The 21,895-nt window shown below is 44.4% G+C and overlaps 1 protein-coding gene and 2 non-coding genes across 4 annotated transcripts; 1 reads left to right on the top strand and 2 right to left on the bottom strand.

Moving 5' to 3' along the window:
- Window positions 1-637: 637 nt before the first annotated feature.
- On the bottom strand, window positions 638-778 carry LOC116878736. The gene has a single exon (XR_004384881.1). It is a non-coding gene; the product is annotated as a U4 spliceosomal RNA (small nuclear RNA).
- A 604-nt stretch (window positions 779-1,382) lies between these two features.
- LOC116878725 lies at window positions 1,383-1,523 on the bottom strand. The gene has a single exon (XR_004384873.1). It is a non-coding gene; the product is annotated as a U4 spliceosomal RNA (small nuclear RNA).
- Window positions 1,524-6,425: 4,902 nt separating this feature from the next.
- Window positions 6,426-21,238, top strand: SIRT4 (sirtuin 4). Of its 2 annotated transcripts, none has more exons than XM_032876155.1 (5): window positions 6,426-6,470; window positions 8,674-9,171; window positions 12,563-12,857; window positions 12,953-13,163; window positions 20,916-21,238. In XM_032876155.1, exons 2-4 carry the CDS (start codon window positions 8,675-8,677, stop codon window positions 13,103-13,105), a joined length of 945 nt encoding a protein of 314 aa, XP_032732046.1. In that variant the 5' UTR covers window positions 6,426-6,470; window position 8,674; the 3' UTR covers window positions 13,106-13,163; window positions 20,916-21,238. The 2 variants fall into 2 exon arrangements, with proteins under 2 accessions (XP_032732046.1, XP_032732045.1); XM_032876154.1 differs by lacking the exon at window positions 20,916-21,238 and adding an exon at window positions 17,928-18,597.
- The last annotated feature ends 657 nt before the right edge of the window (window positions 21,239-21,895 follow it).

Below are 21,895 nucleotides of genomic sequence, written 5' to 3'. Positions count from 1 at the left end.
TCCAAACACAGCTATACCTTCCGTTGGCCTACTAGTTGCTTTAAAAAGCATTTGGATGAGGGGCGCCTGGGTGGCTCAGTGGGTTAAGCCGCTGCCTTCAGCTCAGGTCATGATCTCAGGGTCCTGGGATCGAGTCCCGCATCGGGCTCTCTGCTCAGCAGGGAGCCTGCTTCCCTCTCTCTCTCTCTCTATGTCTGCCTCTCCATCTACTTGTGATCTCTCTCTGTCAAATAAATAAATAAAATCTTTAAAAAAAAAAAAAAGCATTTGGATGAGAAATACCTAGGTGGCTCAGTGGGTTAATTCTCTGCTCTCACGGTCCTGGAATCGAGCCCCACATCGAGTTCTCTGCTCAGCAGGGAATCTGCATCCCCGCACCCCTCTCTGCCTACTTGTGATCTCTCTGTCAAATAAATAAACTTTAAAAAAACCACACACACACTTGGATGAAAACACTGCACATTTCTTCCTATTTTCACAAGTCTCCGACTTTCAGAAAGAAACGCAACAAAAATACTTTTCTCAGACTCTAATAAGTCCTACGTAAGGTACCAGTAATGAGCTAAAACAAGAACATAAAACAATACCAGGTCAAAAATAAAGGTTCATACTGCCTTTTGAAAACAAATATACTCAGTCTCCGTAGAGACTGTCAAAAATTGCCAATGCCGACTATATTTCAAGTCGTCATGGCGGGGTATTGGGAAAAGTTTTCAATTAGCAATAATCGCGCCTCGGATAAACCTCATTGGCTACGATACTGCCACTGCGCAAAGCTGAAGATGTACTGTACCCACCCTGCTCCCCCACGGATGACAACTATCTTAACGGTGAGGGTGAGTTACTGCCAGCGAGTTCGTGGATCTGATGCGTTCGGCTTCCAGCAGTTATAGTTAAGGTCCGTCTGCGCGGGAGGCTTGTGGTTGTTGGATCATCTCGGGTCGAACATTCAGATTTTGGAATTGAGAATGCATTCGCAGGGGATGCTGGGTAATCTTATGCAAATCCTCATGACATCACAGAGATGACCAGGTTAGACCTGAATTTTGAGTTAAAAAACCTGAGCGGCGATTTTGAAAGCTGGGAAAACGAGTGAACCAGAAAAAGGCGAGTGACTGCAGGCGGAGCGTGGGTCCTGCAAAGAACTAGGTGGGCAAAGGCCTCAGGAAATATTTGTGCAATCTCGAACGTTACCGGGACAAAAATCAAAATACTAACCAAAAAGCAAAACAAAACACCCCCCACCAACCCGCGTTGCTATCGGACTTAAAACACTAAGTGGTAACAACAATCACACCCCACCCCATGACTAGCAGCGGACTTTTAAAAAGACCAATAAAACCACCAAATAAAAGCACTGTTATTAAACCAAAGCATATCAGTCTCCGTAGAGACTGTCAAAAATTGCCAATGCCGACTATATTTCAAGTCGTCACGGCGGGGTATTGGGAAAAGTTTTCAATTAGCAATAATCGCGCCTCGGATAAACCTCATTGGCTACGATACTGCCACTGCGCAAAGCTAAAAAGCAACGCCCCCTAGTCATTACCCCCAATAGGCAAGGTTCCTATTTCAGAAATGCGAGTTTGGGTCTCATAGAAAAACCATCAGTTATTATTTGATTGAAAATTATACAACCGTATAAAGATCCCTCGAAATGCATAAGCTATTTCTAAGGATTTTATTTCTTGATTTCACTTAACTAAGTTTTGATGGAGGATGAAGCAAAGCATTATGGGAGGGAACATGCTAATAGCTTCATTCATAGAGTGAATTGGGGCCGATGAAAAATGGGCCGTGTCAGCGTGTGTTAACTTGGCTACCGATTCACTGCGTACTATCATCTCCAAAATAGTTTTTTTTCCCCCATAAATTGGAAGAAACTACTTATAAAATAAAATTCACCATTTTAACTATTTTTGAGTATACAGTTCAGTAGCATTAAGTACGTTTATTCTTTGCAACTATTTCTCCACTTTTCACAAACTTTTCCATCACCCCAAATTGAAACTCTGTACCCATTAAACACTAACTCCCCTACCCATTCCTTCCTCTCTCAGCCCCTGGCAACTTCTACTTTCTGTCTCTACAAATTTGATTCTTCTAAGTATCTCATATAGGCAGAACCATACAATATTTTATTTATTTATTTATTTATTTATTTATTTATTTTAAAGATTTTATTTATTTGTTAGAGAGAGAGCGCGTGGGAGCACAGGCAGACAGAGTGGCAGGCAGAGGCAGAGGGAGAAGCAGGCTCCCTGCCGAGCAAGGAGCCCGATGTGGACTCGATCCCAGGACTCTGGGATCATGACCTGAGCCAAAGGCAGCTGCTTAACCAACCGAGCCACCCAGGCGTCCCAATATTTTACTTTTTGTGTCTGGCTTTTTTTTTTTTTTTTTTTTAAGAATTTATTTATTTATTTATTTGAGATAGAGAGCGCCCACGAGAGAGCACAAGACAGGGGCTGGGAGGGGGGCGAGGGAGAGGGAAAAGCAGGCTCCTAGCTAAGTAGAGAGCCGCTTATGGAGCTCTATCCCAGAGCCGAAGGCAGACACTTAACCAACTGAGCAACCCAGGTGCCCCTGACTATTTTTTTTTTAAGTTTACTTTTTTAAAAGTTTACTTACTTAAGTTTACTTTTTAAGTTTACTTACTTTTTTTAAGTTTATTTAAGTAATCTCTACACCCAGCGTGGGGTTTGAACTCACCACCATAGATCAAAAGTTGCATGTTCTTCCCACGGAGCCAGACAGACGCCTGTCTGGCTTATTTCATAGGATAATGTTTTAAGGTCTATCCATGTTGTAGTATATATCAGAATTTCATTCCTCTTTACGTCTGATTAGTATTCCATTGTTTGGAATTTTATTACCCATTCATTATTCTATGAATCTGCATTGCTTCCACTTTTTGGCATTGTGAATAATCCTCCTACAAACAGAGGCATACTAGTATCTGTTTGAGTCCTTGTTTTCAACTCTTTTCTGTGTATAGTTGGAAGTGGAAATTCTGGGTCATATGGTAATTTTGGGGGGGTTAATTCTTTTTTAATACCTAAAGGTTTTTGTTTTTTTTTTAAGATTTTTATTTATTTATTTGTCAGAGAGAGAGTGCGTGCACAAGCAGGTAGAGTGGCAGGCAGAGGCAAAGAGAGAAGCGGGCTCCCCGCTGAGCAAGGAGCCCAATGCAGGACTCGATTCCAGGACCCTAGGATTATGACCTGAGCTAAAGGCAGTGGCTTAACCTACTGAGTCCCTGAGGCGTCCCTAATGACAAAAGGTTTTTTGTTGGACACCTTAATTCAGAGAGAAGAGGATGAAGAAGGCTATTTTTATAGAAATGTTCACAGTTTAGGGGCACCTGGGTGGCTCAGTGGGTTAAGCCTCTGCCTTAGGCTCAGGTCATGATCTCAGGGTCCTGGAATAGAGCCCCCAAATTGGGCTCTCTGCTCAGCGGGGAGCCTGCTTCCTCCTCTCTCTCTCTCTCTGCCTGCCTCTCTGCATACTGGTGATCTCTCTCTCTGTCAAATAAATAAATAAAATCTTAAAAAAAAAAAAGAAAGAAATGTTCACAGTTTACAAAGTTTGAAGTAATTTTCGCTCCCACTGCCTGTTTTCTTTGGTGAGTGGAAAGCTGTCAGAAACTTATATCTGAACTTCTTTCTTCCCTGAACTATATTCTCCAACATACTTTTACTTTTTGCTACCCATTAAGATGTAAAAAGCAGTCTCCAAGAAAGTGACGTTTTTCCTAACATTTTATTGTATTTTAAAAATTTTTATTTCTTTACAAAAATGTTATTTCTTTGTGAGAAAGATTGAGAGCATGAGGAGGGGAGGGGCAGAGGGCGAGGGAGAAGCAGACTCCCCGCTGAGCAGAGAGCCTGACACAAAGACTTAGGAACCTGAGATCATGACCCCAGCAGAAGGCAGATGCTTAACTGACTGAGCCACCCAGGTGCTCCCCATCATTTTATTATAAAAAATTTCAGGGGTGCCTGGTGGCTCAGTGGATTAAAGCCTCTGCCTTCAGCTCAGGTAATGATCCCAGGGTTCTAGGATCAAGTCCCACATTGGGCTCTCTGCTCAGTGGGGAGTCTGCTTTCCTTCCCCCCCCCCTCTCTCTCACTGCCTGCCTCTCTGCCTACTTGTGATCTCTGTCAAACAAATAAATAAAATAAAATAAAAATTTTTTTCGGGGCACCTGGGTGGCTCAGTGGTTTAAAGCCTCTGTCTTTGGCTCAGATCATGATCCCAGGGTCCTAGGATCAAGCCCCCCATAGAGTTCTCTGCTCAGCAGGGAGTCTGCTTCCACCTCTCTCTCTCTCTTTGCCTACTTGTGATCTCTGCCTGTCAAATAAATAAATAAAATCTTAAAAAAATTTTTTTTTTCAAACATGAGAGGTTCCTGGTGGGCCCAGTCGCTAGAGCATGAGACTCTTGACCTTGGGGTTTTAAGTTTGAGCCCCACTTTGGATGTAGAGGTCACTTAAAAATTAAATCTTTTTTTTTTTTTTTTAAGTAGGCACCATGCCCAGCATGTAGCCCAACACAGGACTTGAACTTACAACCCTGAGATCAAGAAACTGAGCTGAGATCAAGCGTTGGGTGCTTAACCACCTCTAAAAATAAAATCTTAAAAAAAAAAATTTCAAACCTGAAATGTTCAGAGTGTTGTTTCAGTGAACACAGTCATCACCTAGATGCAAAAATGACATTTTTAAAAGTCCTGTTTGATGGCGATGTGTAGTTAATTTTTTTTTCATAAGGTAAGAAAAATTAGCAGGGGTGGGGGGGAGATTAACAACTTGATTAATTTTAGATTATTTTACTTTGATCCAATCAAAGACTTAGTCATTAAATTCCTGGTGTGGTAAAATTGTGTGTTTCACCAGCTGCCTTGGGTGACTTCATTCTCCACGGATGACTTTCCAGCACTAAGAAAAATTGAAAAGTCAGCTAATTTATCTCTGGAACATGAGCATCTTTGGGGCCTAAAAGCACAATCGCCCTGCATCAGGCAGTCTCGCAATAAATGATGCTCATTCCACTTGGCAAAGTGAGAAAACAATATGGGTTGGAAATTTTTCATAATAAAATGTGGCTGGGGGAATGCCAGTGTTTTGCCATTTCAATAGGTTTTGGTCAAATACCGAGAAATGCAGAAAATGTTGCTGATTACAATTTTTTTGACTTAGTAAACATTTCCAGTCTATATTTTGGGCCTTTCTTTCAGCCAATGTGGTCAGGTTAACTAGGGCACAAAAGGCTGTCATGTCAGGTGATTATCCCAGCAGGGTGACCTATCTGAGCTGTTGCTGGAGGTCCTACCCTCAAACACTAACCTGGGTGACTTTACCAATATTTACCTCCACACATTCAGTGAGAGGATCAGGAGTCAAACTTTGACTTCAACTTCTAGAATACTCTTCTGGGCTTCAGTTTATCTTAAAATGGGTGAAGTTGTTCCTTGGGTGATCTTCAAGGTCCAGGTTAGCTGGCCTTTGATTATGTTCTCAACAGAAATTGATAACTTATTTAGGTGAGGCTAGAGAACAAAGGTTCTCTTTGGTTACATATTAGAAACAACTGGGAACTTTGTAAACTGGTTGATGCCCAGGCATCTCCCCAGACCAATTAAATCAGAATATCTGTAAGTGAGACCTAGGCATTGTGTTGGTTAATTTAATAAAAACAAAGAAGGAGAAATAAAATTGGAGAAGCCAAGTGGGCAAACACACTATTCCCTGTATATTATGTGTGGAGTTAGTTGTTCATATAAACTCCAAAAACATCAGTTTTTCAGATATTTGTTCACAAACGGCTGCAAGGTGGAAACTTGATTTCCTCATGGTGAGTGCAAAGGATCATAATCACTGAAGTTGAGTATGAGTCTAGTCTAGATCCATTATTAAAGTTTCTATTTTTTTTAAGATTTTATTTATTTATTTATTTGAGAGAGAGAATGAGACAGCAAGAGAGGGAACACAAGCAGGGAGAGTGGGAGAGGGAAAAGCAGGCTTCCGGCTAAGCAGGGAGCCCCATGCGGGGCTGGATTCCAGGATCTGGGATCATGACCTGAGACAAAGGCAGAAACTTAAGGATTGAGCCACCCAGGCGCCCGTAAAGCTTCTATCTTAAGAATAAATTCCTAACTTAGTGCTGTTTGGATGTATTATTTTGCACTTAGCACTCCGGTGTGGAAACTCGAGCCATTTCTATCAAAGGGACACTGTTATTTTAGAAGACCGCGGCCCATCTCCAACCAAGGTTCAAAACCTCTGGCCCTGAAACGCAGACAGGTGGCGCTACTAGACAATCTGGGCCTCTTAACTGTGAAGCCCAGAGGATTGTGGGACTTGTAGTTTTTATGAAGCATTTCCTCTTCATGAACTACATTTCCCCAAATGCAAAAGTAGCCAGTCAGTTGCATAGTCAGTCGTAAAGTGTCGTTTAAGCTGTGAAAGGTGAGTGTGTTCTGTGTGAGCTTCGGGTTTCTTGAAGGGGTTTGTTGTAAGGGGTGGTATTAACTCTTTGTCCTTTGGTGGAACCTGGCAGGGAGCTGCGGTTCTAATAGAGCGTGTTTTCAGAGGGGTTTCCCCAGCCCTTTGGTCTCAGGAATCCAGACCAGATTTGTTTAGCCGTTCACGTGTTGCTGTGGAATGTCTAGAGAAATCAGGGTCCTGAACCTGGATCTGAAAAGCCAGGCATAAGATAATGTTTACATACGGGGTGCGATCACTAGAGAATTTCTGTATTATGTTAAATAATATGTTAAAACCTTGTTTTTACAGCTAGAAAGTTGGGGTAAAATGTCGTGCCAGACCTCACTATTCTGCTGTGTCCCACTAGCGAGTGGTGTTTGCGATTGAGGGTAAACTAATAGAATATGGGAGAGAGAGAATAAAAGATGTGCATGTGCTTAGTTACATTAATAAATAAAAAGCCATAAAAAGCTAAGTCTGAAATGTCTGAGCTATGACTTCAACACCTAGCAAACTAGAATTCAGGTGCACTCTTTGTTATTACTATTTTTTAACAGAGAGGGGCAGCGAGAGGAGGAACACAGCAGGAGGAGTGGGAGAGGGAAAGCAGGCTTCCTGCTGAGCAGGGAGCGGAGGTGGGGCTCGATCCCATGACCTTGAGATCATGACTGGAGTGGAAGGCAGACGCCCAACGACTGAGCCACCCAGGCACCCCTGAAATGTGCTCTTTAGTTTATGAAGAAATACTTATTTAGAAAATGGGAAGTAGGTTTATGGAACACACGGTCTCCCAAGGGATGTTAGTAACTAAAATTACAAAGGTAGTCCTCCAATGGAGACTCTTTAGATGTAGTCTAGATGGAATAACAATGAGCTATTATGGGATTTAAAAAATATATTGGGAGTAGGCCATTAATATTTTGAAATCTATAAGAAATTTTTTAAAAAAGATTTTTATCTACTTGACAAAGACGGTAAGCGAGAGAGAAAGAGAGAGAGAGCACATGAGCAGGGGCAGAGGGAGAGGGAGAAACGGATTCCCCTGCTAAGCAGTGAGTCCAACACACAGCTCCATCCCAGGACGCTGGGATCATGATCTGAGCCAAAGGCAGATGCTTAACTGAGGCACTAAGGAACCCCTTATAAGAAATTTATTTCTAAACCGTTTTATTTATTTATTTATTTATTTATTTATTTATTTATTTGACAGAGATCACAAGTAGGCAGAGAGACAGGCAGAGACGGCGGGGGGTGGGGTGGGTGGGCAGGGGGAGCAGGCTTCTTGCTGAGTAGAGAGCCTGTATGTGGGGTTCGATCCCCAGGACCCTAGGATCGTGACCTGAGCTGAAGGCAGAGTCTTTAACCCACTTAGCCACCCAGGTGCCCCGAAATACTAAGGTTCTGATACATTCTTCCTTCTAGTCCCTGGCAACTACTAATTTACTTACTGTATCTATATATTTGTGTATTTTGGACAAGTTATATAAATGGAATAGTATGGTATTTGTCCTTTTTGGCTGACTTCTTACACTTAGCATAATGTTTTTAATGTTTATCCATGTTGTAACATATATCAGAACTTCATGCGTGGGGTGCCTGGGTGGTTCAGTCAGTTAAGCCTCGGCCTTTGGCCCAGATCATGATCCCAGGAACCTGGGATCGAGTCCCATTTTGGGCTCCATGCATATCACGGAGCCTGCTTCTCCCTCTCCCTCTGCCCACTGCTCCCCCTGCTTGTGCTCGCTCTCTCCCTGTCAAATAAATAAATAAAATCTTAAAAAAAAAAAAAAAGAACTTCATGCTTATAGGTAAATAACATTTCATTGAATAGATATGCCCCATTTTGTTTATTCATTCATTGGTTGATGGTTGCCTCAGTTTTTGTAGTTGTTTTTGTTTGTTTGTTTTGGGTTTTTTGGTTGCTTTTCTATTTATTTTTTATTTTAATTTTACTTTTTTAAAAGATTTTATTTATTTATTTGAGAGAGAGAGAGAGCATGAGAGTAGAGAGGTCAGCAGGAGAAGCAGACTCCCCGCCGAGCAAGGAGCCTGATGTGGGACTCGATCCCAGGACTCCAGGATCATGACCTGAGCCGAAGGCAGTTGCTTAACCAACTGAGCCACCCAGGCGCCCGCTTTTCTTTTTTAAAACCCGGTTTCTCACATCAGGTTTTTTTCTCTCTAGAATGAGGATGACTTTTGGGTTGACTTTCAGGGCAGCAAAAAGCCGCTGGATGGTGAACGTCAGCCGGCAGTGCTCACATGGGTCCGTTGGGTTATTTGTGCCACCAAGTCCTCCTCTGGACCCTGAAAAGGTCAAAGAGTTACAGCGCTTCATCACTCTTTCCAAGAGACTCCTAGTGATGACCGGGGCAGGAATCTCCACCGAGTCGGGGATCCCAGACTACAGGTCAGAAAAGGTGGGACTCTACGCCCGCACTGACAAGAAACCCATTCAGCACGGGGATTTTCTACGGAGTGCTCCAATCCGCCAGCGGTACTGGGCGAGAAACTTTGTAGGCTGGCCTCGGTTCTCCTCCCTCCAGCCTAACCCTGCACATTGGGCTTTGAGCAATTGGGAGAGACTTGGAAAGCTGTACTGGTTGGTGACCCAAAATGTGGATGCCTTGCACACGAAAGCAGGGAGTCAGCGCCTGACAGAACTCCACGGATGCATGCACAGGTGCAGGAAGTTCCAAATAGTTTGAATGCAGCAATGTGTGCTCCATAAGAGCAGAGACCTTGGCTATCTTGATCGCTGTGGTTTTCATTAGGCTTTGAGAAAAGGATTTGGAGCAAACTGTTTATTTTGGAGTCGATCCCAGCAAACTCACAGAGGAACAAACTCAGTGGGGAAATGAAACAGGGTAGGCAAGAAAAGCCAAGAAAAGGGTAAATTAAGGAATGGGTTGCTGCTTTGGGGAACTGAGCCTCAATCCTTTGAGGAACCCTCTGTCAAGAGCATGCTTCAGAATTGTCTCTCTGAAAGTCAAGGAAGCTGGGGCATTTGTCCATCATGTCCCATCCCTCATTGGTTGAGGGTCAGTTTAGGAGAATTAAGTCCCTAACACTGACTCTTCAACTCTGGAGGAGGCTTCCTTGGCCAGTGAACACCCTAAGAGGGATGCAGGAAGTTGCTTACAGGGGAACTGTGTGCAAGTGGCCTATAGGGTGTCTTGCGGGGACTATGAGCAAAGTGCCAACAGCATAGGCTATAAGCCAGTAGATCTCTGGTGCCTAGACACGTAGAACACAGTACAGCCTGGCATATAGTCAGAACCCAGTAAATACTGATGGAAGGAAGACATGTAGCCCTGGCAATAACTTGAAGCTAATTGGAAACCATTTCCTTATTTTTAAGCCCCAGAGATTTTGCCAATCATAAAATATTTATTGGGCGCCCACAACATGTCGTGTGCTACTTGGTGGTAGGGAGGAGTCAAAGCCAACTTATAAAACATGGTCTACTTTATATATGAGAACTTTGTGATCTTTTTGGGGTGGGGGGAAGGATCCAAAAATAACATGTTTAACAAATAACTCCACACAATTGTTAAATTATGTGGTTCTTTTTTTTTTTTAAGATTTTATTTATTTATTTATTTATTTGTCAGAGAGAGAGAGCGAGAGAGAGAGAGTGAGCGCGCGCCAGCAGGAGAACACAAGCAGGCAGAGCTGCAGGCAGAGGCAGAGAGAGAAGCAGGCTCCCCACCGAGCAAGGAGCCCGATGCGGGACTCGATCCCAGTACCCTGGGATCATGACCTGAGCTGAAGGCAGCGGCTTAACCAACTGAGCCACCCAGGCGTCCCAAATTATGTGGTTCTTGATAGGCATGTTTTGTAAGTTCAGAGAAACAGATTTAGGAAAGCTTGGAGTAACTGGTCATGCTTTTTTTTTTTTTTAAGATTTTATTTATTTATTTGACAGAGATCACAAGTAGGCAGTGAGGCAGGTAGAGGAGGAACCAGGCTCCCCGCTGAGCAGAGAGCCCGATGCGGGACTCGATCCCAGGATCCTGAGATCATGACCTGAGCCGAAGGCAGCGGCTTAACCCACTGAGCCACCCAGGCACCCCAACTGGTCATGCTTTTATGGGAAAGATGGGGCTTAAGCCTAGCTCAGTTCTGACTAGGCAAAAGAAGGGAGAGGGCTTTCTAAATGAAGAGGACTTGCAGAGCCCAGAGGAGTCTGGCTTGGCCTATGTGGAGAGTTACTATGAAATCAGATTGTCTGGGAAGGCTAGACTCAAATCATGGGTGCGTCTGAAAATAGTGCAGTGCAATTTGGGTCTGTCGTGAGAGACCAAAGGGGAATATTAGTGGTTTCTGAGCAAGAAAGCAGTATGATAAAAATAGCATTTGAGGAAAGCCACACAGAATTAGAAAGAGTGACTCAGGGAGGTCAGCCCAAAGGACCTAGACCCAGGTGGTATCAGGGGAATTCGAGAGCTAATGATGGCCATGAGTCCATTAAAACTTTCTTTGCATGATAAAAATTTCAAATGTCCCTAAAAGGAAAGTAGCATAATGAACTCCCATGTACCATCACTCAGATATAAAGATTTTATCATGTCTACTTTACCCTCTCTCTCCTTGTCTCTTAAAATGTTTTAAAACAAATCCAAGACTTCTTGTCATTTCGTAGGGGGCCTTTAGTTGTTTTTTAAAGATTTATTTATTTATTTGAGGGAGTGTGTGTGTGTGCACACAAGTTGGGGGCGGGAGAGGGAGAAAATCTCAAGCAGACTTCCTACTGAGTGTGGAGCCCAACATGGTGCTTGATATCACAACCCTGAGATCATGACCTGAGCCAAAACCAAGAGTCAGATGCTAAACTGACTACGCCATCCTGGCACCCTTTTTTTTTTTTAAAGATTGTATTTTTTTACATAATCTCTGTACCCAAGGTGGGGCTTGAACTCAGAACCCTGAGACCAAGAATCACATGCTCCACCAGCTGAGCCAGCCAGGTGCCCCTCATAGGGGGCCTTTTAAGTAAAATAATCAACATAATCTGAAGGCTGACTAGATAAAAAGGAGCAAAATGAGTAACAAGTTTTTCCAAGGGTTCCCACCCAAGTAACTGGAGAAAGGACAGTTTTGGAGAAGTTGGGGAAGGGTGGGTGAAGACAGAGGTAAACTGGACAGGACAGTCAAGATGACTTGGAGTTTGGGAGAGAGGCCAGGAGTGGAGTCCTGTACGGGGAGAGGATCGTCAGCACAGAGGCATCGTGGCAGTGAAAATGGAGAGTCCCCAGGGTGGAGAAGGTAGAAGAAAACTGGCTGGAAGATTGAGGAGTAGAGAAGAAACCAACTAAACCGCCTTTTGTTTTTTCTTTTAGCAGCTATTTAGGGAATGCCCACTGTCTGTAGGCACCATTCTAGTGGTGGGCATAGCACAGTGGTCAAAGGACTCAAAGTTCTTGCTCTCGTGGAGCTCATGATTAGAGAGGTAAGAGGAGAAAAAGAAGGGGCGCCTGGGTAGCTCAGTGGGTTAAGCCTCTGCCTTTGGCTCGGGTCATGATCTCAGGGTCCTGGGATTGAGCTCTGCATCAGGCTCTGCTCAGCAGGGAGCCTGCTTCCCCCTCTCTCTCTGCCTACTTATGATCTCTCTCTGTCAAATAAATAAATAAAATCTAAAAAAAAAAAAAAAAAAAAGGGAGAAACAGAAGACACTGGGTAAAGACACCAGGGGGAAGAGTGTTTTAAAGAGACTGTGATAGACAGCGACCATCACCCCAGAGGAGGAGAGGGGAGGGAAAAGCATGGGTGTGGGCACTAAGGAAGTCATCTGCAGTTGTGCTAAGGATATAAAAATGAGCCAACAGGGTAAGCAAGGAGTCTAAGTAAGGAAAACAGATGTACACTCCTTGTTCTATGGGTTGGCAGTAGAAGGAAAGTGAGAAATGGTGGTACTTAGAGGTCACGAGAAGGTATTCCTAACATGGAGAAAAGATTCCATGTTGGGAATGGCAAGCGCTGTTGGAGGAGTTAAAAATGGTTGGAGATGAGACATCTTTGGCAGCTTCCTGCCTCCTCGGAACCAACCATTGAGTCAGCTTCTTTGGTTTCAGGGTCCTTTGCTTGGACTGTGGTGAAAAGATTCCCCGCAGAGCGTTGCAGGAGCGTTTTGAAGCCCTGAACCCCACCTGGAGTGCTGAGGCCCATGGCCTGGCTCCTGATGGCGACGTCTTTCTCACGGAGGAGCAGGTGCAGAGCTTTCAGGTCCCGTCCTGCGCTCGATGTGGAGGCCCCCTGAAACCAGACGTCGTTTTCTTCGGGGACACGGTGAACCCTAACAAGGTTGACTTTGTGCGCAGGCGTGTAAAAGAAGCTGACTCCCTCTTGGTGGTGGGATCGTCCTTGCAGGTATCTGCCTTGGGATGGAGACCTCTGGAGAGGCTCCCTATTTGGTTTATTTCTTCCTGCATCGAGAGTTCTCACCTGTGTCTTCTTGTTGTAAGGTGTACTCCGGCTACAGGTTTATCCTCACTGCCCAAGAGAAGAAGCTTCCAATCGCGATACTTAACATTGGGCCCACACGGTCGGACGACTTGGCATGTCTGAAACTGGATTCTCCCTGTGGAGAGTTGCTGCCTTTGATAGACCCACACTGACCAGAGCCTGATGCTCCTGAGCCAGAAACAGATTTCCACTGTAATCCTGCTATTAAAGGTAAATGCTTTCTTAGATAACAGTTTCTAGTTCCCATTCAACTGAGAGTACTAACAAAATAGAGAAAGTTCTAGGCTTTTTTTTTTTTTTAAGATTTTATTTATTTGACAGAAATCACAAGTAGACAGAGAGGCAGACAGAGAGAAAGGAGGAAGCAGGCTTCCCGCTGAGCAGAGAGCCCGATGCGGGGCTCCATCCCAGGACCCTGAGATCATGACCTGAGCTGAAGGCAGAGGCTTTAACCCACTGAGCCACCCAGGCGCCCCGGCTTTTTTTTTTTTTTTTAAGACTTTTTAAAATTTATTTGATGGACAAGAGATCACAAGTAGGCAGAGAGGCAGGCAGAGAGAGAGAGGAAGGGAAGGAAGCAGGCTCCCCGCCGAGCAGAGAGCCCAACACGGGGCTCGATCCCAGAACCCTGGGATCACGACCTGAGCCGAAGGCAGAGGCTTCAACCCACTGAGCCACCCAGGTGCCCCTAGGCTTTTTTTTTTTTTTTAAGATTTTATTTATTCATTTGACAGAGATCACAAGTAGGCAGAGAGGCAGGTAGAGAAGGGGGGGGAAGCAGGCTCCCACTGAGCAGAGAACCTGATCCCAGGACCCTGAGATCATGACCCAAGCTGAAGGCAGAGGCTTAACCCACTGAGCCACCCAGGCACCCCGGAAGTTCTAGACTTCTTAATGTATGGCTATTCTTTTTTTTTTTTTTTAAAGATTTTATTTATTTATTTGACACAGAGAGAGATCACAAGTTGTCAGAGAGGCAGGCAGAGACAGAGGGGGAAGCAGGCTCCCTGCTGAGCAGAGAGCCCGATGCGGGGCTCGATCCCAACACTCTGGGATCATGACCTGAGCTGAAGGCAGAGGCTTTAACCCACTGAGCCAACCAGGCGCCCCTGTATGGCTATTCTTTTTTTTTTTTTTTTTTTTAAAGATTTTATTTATTTATTTGATAGACAGAGATCAGAAGTAGGCAGAGAGGCAGGCAGAGAGAGAGAGAGGAAGGGAAGCAGGCTCGCTGCTGAGCAGAGAGCCCGATGCGGGGCTCGATCCCAGGACCCTGGGATCATGACCTGAGCCGAAGGCAGAGGCTTAACCCACTGAGCCACCCAGGCGCCCCTGTATGGCTATTCTTAATTAAAACAAATTTGTTTTTTATTTTTTATTTCATTTATTTATTATTATAAATTTTTATTTATTTTTAAAAGATTTTTATTTATTTATCTGAGAGAGAGAAGAGAGGGAGTGCCGGCATGTGAGCTGGGAGGAGGGGCTGATGGAGAGGGAGAGGGGCAGAATCTCAAGCAGATTCCCCGCTGAGCACACAGCAGGACTTGGGTCTTGATCTCACAACCCTGAGATAATCTGAGCCAAAAGCAAGAGTGCACCCAATGAACTGAGCCATCCCAGGTGTCCCATTAATTGAAAAAAAAAATTTTTTTTAAAGATTTTATTTATTTATTTGGCAGAAATCACAAGTAGGCAGAGAGGCGGGCAGAGAGAGAGAGGAGGAAGCAGGCTCCCCGCCCAGCAGAGATCCCGATGCAGGGCCCGATCCCAGGACCCTGGGACCATGACCTGAGCCGAAGGCAGAGGCTTTAACCCACTGAGCCACCCAGGCACCCCAAAGATTTATTTACTTATTTTAGAGAGAGAAAAAGTATGAGCCGGGGTGGGGGGCAAAGGGAGAAGGAGAGAGAGAAAAGCAAGACTCTCCACTGAGCGTGGGTGGAGCCCCACTCCCAGTTCAGTCCCTTGACCCTGAGATCCTGACCTGAGCCAAAATCAAGAGTTGGTCACTGAACCAACTGAGCCCCCTGTGCGCCCCTTAATTAAAACTAATTGTTTTAATGTGCGTTAAGCTATAGTGTTTGAAAGACTATGATTTTTTGTTCTGTGTATGTGCTATCTGTCTCTATCTAATCCATCTAATTGCTTAATTAGAGGGAAAGAGAATCTTAAGCAGGCTCCACGCCCAGCTCCAACAGAGGCAGGGCTCAATCTCACAGCTCCGAGATCATGACCTGAGCTGAAATCAAGAGTTGGATGCTTAACTGACTGAGCCACCCAGATAATTTCAAAATCTGCCATTGCTTTCTTTCCCCCATTGTAAAAAGATAACAGCTTTATTGAGACATAATTCACGTACCATAAAGTTCACTCGCTCGAAGTTGTCTTACAGTACACTCACAAAGTTGTACATTACTCCCCACTGTCTAATTCCAGAATATCATCATCCCAAGAAGAAACACTGTACCCATTAGCAGTCACTCCCCATTCCCAACCCCACCACCATTCCCCAGTCCCTGGCAACATCTAATCTATTTCTGCCTGTTCTCGACATTTCATATAATCTGTGGCCTTTTGTGTCTGGCTTCTCCACGTGGCATAATAGTTTGAAGATTCATCCATATTGTAGCATGTACTTCATATCCATTTTAATCTGAGTACAACCACTTAAGCTTTGTTGAGATATAGTTCACAAACCATACAGTTTACTCATTTAATCTGTACACTTCAATAGTTTTTAGTATATTGCTAGAGAATTAAAACCACTTTAAAAAAAAAAGACTTTGGGACGCCTGGGTGGCTCAGTAGGTTAAGAAGCTGCCTTTGGCTTGGGTCATGATCCTGGGGTTCCTCAGATTGAATCCCCTGTTGGGCTTCTTGCTCAGCGAGGAGTCCGCGTCTCTCTCTGCCTGCCACTCCCCCTGCTTGCATGCTCTTGCTCTCTTTCACAAATAAATAAAATCTTTTTTTTTTTTTAAAGATTTTATTTATTTGACAGAGAGAAAGAGAGATCACAAGTAGGCAGAGAGGCAGGCAGAGAGAGGGGGTAAGCAGGCTCCCTGCTGAGCGGAGAGCCCGATGTGGGGCTCTATCCCAGGACCCTGAGATCATGACCTGAGCTGAAGGCAGAGGCTTAACCCACTGAGCCACCCAGGTGCCCCACAAATAAATTAAATCTTTAAAAGGAAAAAGAAGACTTTAATTTTTGGAGTAGTTTTAGGTTCACAGCCAAGTTGAGCAGAAAGTACAGAGAGTCCAGCATGCCCCTTTGCCCTGGGCACTCACACAGTATTTATCATTCACCTACTGACATCTTGGTTGTTTCCAAGTGTTTGGCAATTATGAATTAAGTTGCTGGGCATAAGTTTTCAACTCATTCAGGTAAATACCAAGAAGCAAGATTGCTGAATCGTATGATAAAAGTATGTTTAGTTTTGTATGCAGCTAAAAAACTACCTTCCAAACTGGCTGCCCCATTTTGCGTTCCCACAAATGAATGAGAGTTCCTATATAAGCACTTTACAAAAACGATTGTAACTAAAGTATACTATACATACAGAGAAGAGCATGTATTATAAGTAGACAGCTTGATGAAGACATACAGCATCTAGATCAAGGAACAGAACACTACTGGCCCCAAAGAAGCCCCCTTGGCATACAAACTTTTTAAAGTAGTAGCCTCCAACCCCCAACCCCAATATGGGGCTTGAACCCACAAGCCTGAGATCAAGACCTGAGCCCAGATCAATAGCTGGAAGCTCAACCGACTGAACCACCCAGGCGCCCCAACACACACTTTTTTTTTTTTTAAAGATTTTTACTTTATTTATTTGACAGAGATCACAAGTAGGCAGTGAGGCAGGCAGAGAGAGAGAGGGAAGCAGGGTCCCCGCCGAGCAGAGAGCCCAATGCCGGGCTTGATCCCAGGGCCCTGGGATCATGACCTGAGCCAAAGGCAGAGGCTTTAACCCACTGAGCCACCCAGGCGCCCCCCCCCCTTTTTTAAAGATTTTATTTATTCACTTGAGAGGGCGGGAGAGAGAGCACAAGCAGGCAGAGAGGCAGAGGGAGAGGGAGAAGCAAACTCCCTGCTAAACTGGGAGCCAGATGTCGTGCTCAATCCCAAGACCTGGAGATTGTGACCTGAACTGAAGGCAGATGCTTAGCCATCTGAGCCACCTGGGTGCAGCCCCCCCCGCCAACTGCCGGCTTTTTAATACATTTTTTTAAACTAGGTTCTTCTTCTTTTTTTTTTTTAAAGATTTTATTTATTTATTTATTTATTTATTTATTTATTTATTTGACAGAGACAGAAATCACAAGTAGGCAGAGAGGCAGGCGGGGCTCCCTGCTGAGCAGAGAGCCCGATGCAGGGCTTGATCCGAGGACCCTGGGATCATGACCTGAGTTGAAGGTGGAGGCTTAAGCCACTGAGCCACCCAGGTGCCCCCAAACTAGGTTCTTATACCAGAATACTACATATTTATTGTAGAACATCAAGATGATACAGATAAGGGATGTCTGGGTGGCTCAGTTGATTAAGTGGCTGCCTTTAGCTCGGTTGTGGTCTTAGGGTCCTGGGACTTGAGTTCTGCATCGGGTTCCTTTCTCAGCAGGGAGTCTATTTCTCCCTCTGTCTGCCACTCCCCCTGCTGCACTCTCTCTTTAATAAATAAAATCTTAAAAAAAAATTGACACAATTAAGTAAAAAGAATATAATACAAATTACCCATTATCCCATCACCAAGATAACCAAAGTTTAACATTCTGGTATAACCAAATCTTTTTTTACAAAAATCGGATCAAGGTTTTTCATGTTTTATCATATCCTGTTTTCACTTAACTAGATGTGGTGGCCATCTTTACATGCCCTAGATGCTGTGTTTTTTTGAATGGTAGGCTGATGTTCACAACCATTACCCCTACCCACTCTCGGCTTAATCAGCATTAACTTGTTTCCTTTCTTTTCAGATCCATGGTAAGGATTCCTCCCTTCTTCCTCTACCTAATCAAAGCTCACTGGATGCAGCCTGTAGAGGGCAGCAAACCGACATCTTTCTCCAGCCCCTCTCTGAACTGGACAGGTTTGAGTGTGACCGATGAGATTTGACCCTGAAGAAAGATTTTTTCAAAGCAGTGGCTGCTCTGGGTAGGGAAAACTGCCCTCACTTGCTTTTTATCTCACCAGGCAGAAGAAACAGCTTGGGAAATAATGTAGGCCAGAACAGTCTCTGGAGTGCTAGCTAACCCAGGAATTTCACTAAGGTGAGGGGTGAGGGGAGAAGAAAATGACTTCATTTATAATTACAAATGGTTAAATGTCTCTAACTGAAACATTTTGATATATTTTTTAAGATGAGTAATGGTATGAGTGAATTTTTTATGAACGAAGGAATAAAGGAATCACATTTTTAATAGCACATTGGGTATGTGGGCTGTAGGTTTATATTTTTTTAATCAGCTGAAAGAGAATGGGCTTTATGACACAGTTCTCTGAGGATTTCTGCTGGATTTCAGCTGCCAGAATGAGACATTTGCCTTGAACCTGGTCTGCAGAGAGGAAACATGTGGGCTCTTAAACTGATTTGTTGTTCTGCCAAGTAAGGCAACAAGCCTGTACCAGGCTAAAGCTTTCAGCACAATCTCAAAGTAAAAAAAAATCAAAAAGTAAAGTGGATGAAAGAGTCATAGCCTTTTCTAGCTAGTCTTTTGTCTAAAATTAGGGCAAGGAATACATGTTCATCCTGCACCTGCCTAGGAAGTAAATTTTAGTTAACAGGGATAATCCAGGATCTTGAAACCAACAGAGTTCTTTTCATCTGCACAACTCTATGTTTTCCCATAGCCGCTAATTCTGAGGAGGTGTACGGTTGTTGTAAATCTCATTTCAGCTTTTTTGCAGAGGATCCTAAGGTGCTTTGAATCAGATTTGCTCAGTTACCAAAAGTCAGTACCAGTAATTGTATTCAGATCTGGGTCTTTCAGATCTCAAGCTATTCTCATCCCCAAATTTCATCAGGGGTTACTATATCAGTTACAGATACTATATTAAGGTACTAAGGCGACAAAGATACAATCTCTTGGCTTCAAGTGGCTCACAGAAAATGTGCTATTTCCCCGTCCTTACTCTCTACCACAGAATGTCACAGATTCATGCATGAGATGAGACAGAATGAGAGCAAATTAAATGCATCCCCCTCATTTTATTTTGGGGGAAACTAAGATCCAGACTTACTGAAGGCCATACAACATAGTTTCAGAGCCAGGACTAGAATCCAGGACTTTCCTCCCAGTTCTTTTCTTTTTGAACAACTGCTTCCTGTTTGTCTGAGGCTTATGCTTAGAAAGAAACCTAAATTAGAAGCCAGCAGTACAACTGGCCAAGGAGACCAGGAATGGTTAAGCTGCAGCAGGCCCTGGAGAGCAGGTTAGGTTGCCAGGGAGGGAGGCAGGCTCTACCACCTAATGCTGGCATGATTCATGAAACCAAGTCTTCAGGACCTTAGGAATGTTCATTTTGTTCATAGTTCCTCCTGAGGTGGAATTCCTCCCCCAAAATTTGTCCCAAGACAAACTCTGCAAAGATCTCACATCTCCTCACTTTACATCTTTTGCTTTTTACCAGCATGGCAGTTCCTAACCCACTATAAGTGTCCTCTGTTGGAATAACAAACTGACTAGTGGGTGCTATCAGTTTGTCACTCTCCCGGTTACAGCCTTCTAGCTGCATGTAGCTTTGGGCATGACCTTCCTCAACTGCTTTTATGGCTCTGCTCTGCTATCACAGTTTTAGTAAGTAGAAGTCACAAAGGCAAACAAGTACATAACACTCAAAACCAATTTCCCACTAACTTATATTCCTTCTTTTATACTGTCATAAATTATCTGTCTTTTAGCTCTCCCTTAAATAATAACATTTAATGAGCACACTATATCCCAAACACTATGCAAAGTATTTCACAACACATTATCAGCTCACTCGAGGAGTTAAGCCAGTAAGAAATGCTTGGCCATGTGTAAGGGTCAGTCTTCAGCAAGTGAATGCCAAACTTTTCCTGAGAGGATCCACTAAGGACCAATAGGAAATTCAACACTCCTAGGTAGGGTACTAACTGTCCCAGATTGCCCAGTACTGAGGGGGTTTCCTGGGTTGCAGGACTTTCAGTGCTAAAATCAGGATGAAGTGGTTACCCTGCTCCTAGGAATGGGGTATAAGTTATCGGTTAACTGAAATAGTTAATTCCAGATATATTATCCTTCTTGGGATTCCAGATGGTGCTCAGATCCAGATTTTTTATTTAATCTTTATGTCACTGAACAGATAAATTCCACTTTGTGAAGGGGAGGGGGTAGTTAATCTCGTCCAAGAAAGGAGAGAGAGTGAGTGTGTGTGTGTTTCCTCTATTAGAAAAGGGATATAGCACGAATTGAAACTCTTAGGATATAGACACACCTGGATTTCCATCCCTGTCTTGCTACTTAGTAGTTATGTGAATTTGGGCAAGTGATTAATCTTCAGTCTCTTTGGATGAGGATACCAGTAGCTACCTAACTGGGTTGTTAGGAAGATTAAGAAAGGTAGGGAAAGGGGCGCCTGGGTGGCTCAGTGGGTTAAGCCTCTGCCTTCGGCTCAGGTCATGATCCCAGAGTCCTGGGATCGAGCCCCGCATCGGGCTCTCTGCTCAGCTGGGAGCCTGCTTCCTCCTCTCTCTCTGCCTGCCTTTCTGCCTACTTGTGATCTCTGTCTGTCAAATAAATAAATAAAATCTTTAAAAAAAAAAAAAGAAAGGTAGGGATGCATCTAAACTCCCAGCACAGTGCCTGGAACACAGTAAGCAAATGTCAGCCATAACCACTTGGCTAAAACTCTGTCCTCTACTGAATACTTCAACTAGACTCGCATGGGTCTTTTCCAGAGCTACATTCCTTTTTGTGTATCTGTCGTCTTTTTTTTTTCAGAAGATTACAAAAGCCAAGTCTTACCTGATAGAATAAAGCCTTTCTAAAAAAAATAAAGAGTATCCTTGCCTCTCCTTCCCCTTGGGAAAATAGTTATTTATGGAACATTTACTATAGAACAAGCACTGTAGGAAGCATTTTACAAGGCGTTGGCTCACCTAATTCCCACAACCCTATGATCTGCACACTATTATTTCTTTTGAAAGATGAAGATCCTGAAGCTTGGAGATTTTATGTGACTAGCCCAAGGTCACCTGGGGTGACCCGGCCAGTAACCAAAGCTAGTCCATCCAGTTCGGAACTCCCTTTCTTTAATGATCTATAGAAGCCCGGCGAGGTGACTGCGCAACTGCACTTTGGGAGCGAAAAAGGACAAGACTCAAGAAACTTCTTGAGGTGACCCCAACTAGGTCCTGAGCGATGAACAGGCAAGCACCAGGCGGGAAAAGGGGGAGCATTCCAACCGGAGGTCAGAGCTGCAAATCCCTTCACCTTCTGTTTCCTCTCTTCGAAAATGGGGACTTTAGGTGCAGAAGCCCATGGCTCGCCCAACTTCCATTCGCCTCTCTCCTCGCGCCAGTTTGGCTTCCCGCACCCTAGCTTCCCGGTCGCCTCGTCCCTTTCCGGGATGGGAGCCCTGGAGCAGCTCCCCACCGGAAACCGTTATGGGGCTGGGGACGAAGGGGCGCGTGTGGGGCCGACACACCCACAGGCACGCGCACCGCAGGAAGGTGGACCCCAACGTCATACCTACGTGAGCTCGCTCTTTTCTCACACTCGGCCCGCCCACACTTTCCTTCCCGCGGGATTCTGACCATGGAGAACAGCGCACCGAGGACCCAGGAAGCCGCGCAAGGAGCCGTCGCCGCCACCTCACCCTGACGTGGGCTGGAGCAACCGTTACCAACCACTGCGCCTGCGCCTGCGCCGGCTCGCGCAGACGCGCGAGGGGGCGGGGTCAGAGCCTGGACTGTGCGGAG

The sequence above is a fragment of the Lontra canadensis genome, unplaced genomic scaffold (genome assembly GCF_010015895.1).
Source record: "Lontra canadensis isolate GAN:19392208 unplaced genomic scaffold, GSC_riverotter_1.0 scaffold58, whole genome shotgun sequence".
Lineage (NCBI taxonomy): Eukaryota > Metazoa > Chordata > Mammalia > Carnivora > Mustelidae > Lontra > Lontra canadensis.
Note: the sequence above shows the minus strand (reverse complement) of the source record. Positions and strands in the feature narration are given on the sequence as shown.

Bases quoted from the DNA above. Each gene is read 5' to 3' on its own strand.
- SIRT4 (XM_032876155.1), top strand. From the start codon at position 8,675: ATGAGGATGACTTTTGGGTTGACTTTCAGGGCAGCAAAAAGCCGCTGG. The intron at 9,172-12,562 runs GTGCAGGAAGTT...CTTTGGTTTCAG, and splicing joins CTCCACGGATGCATGCACAG to GGTCCTTTGCTTGGACTGTG. The intron at 12,858-12,952 runs GTATCTGCCTTG...TCTTGTTGTAAG, and splicing joins TGGTGGGATCGTCCTTGCAG to GTGTACTCCGGCTACAGGTT.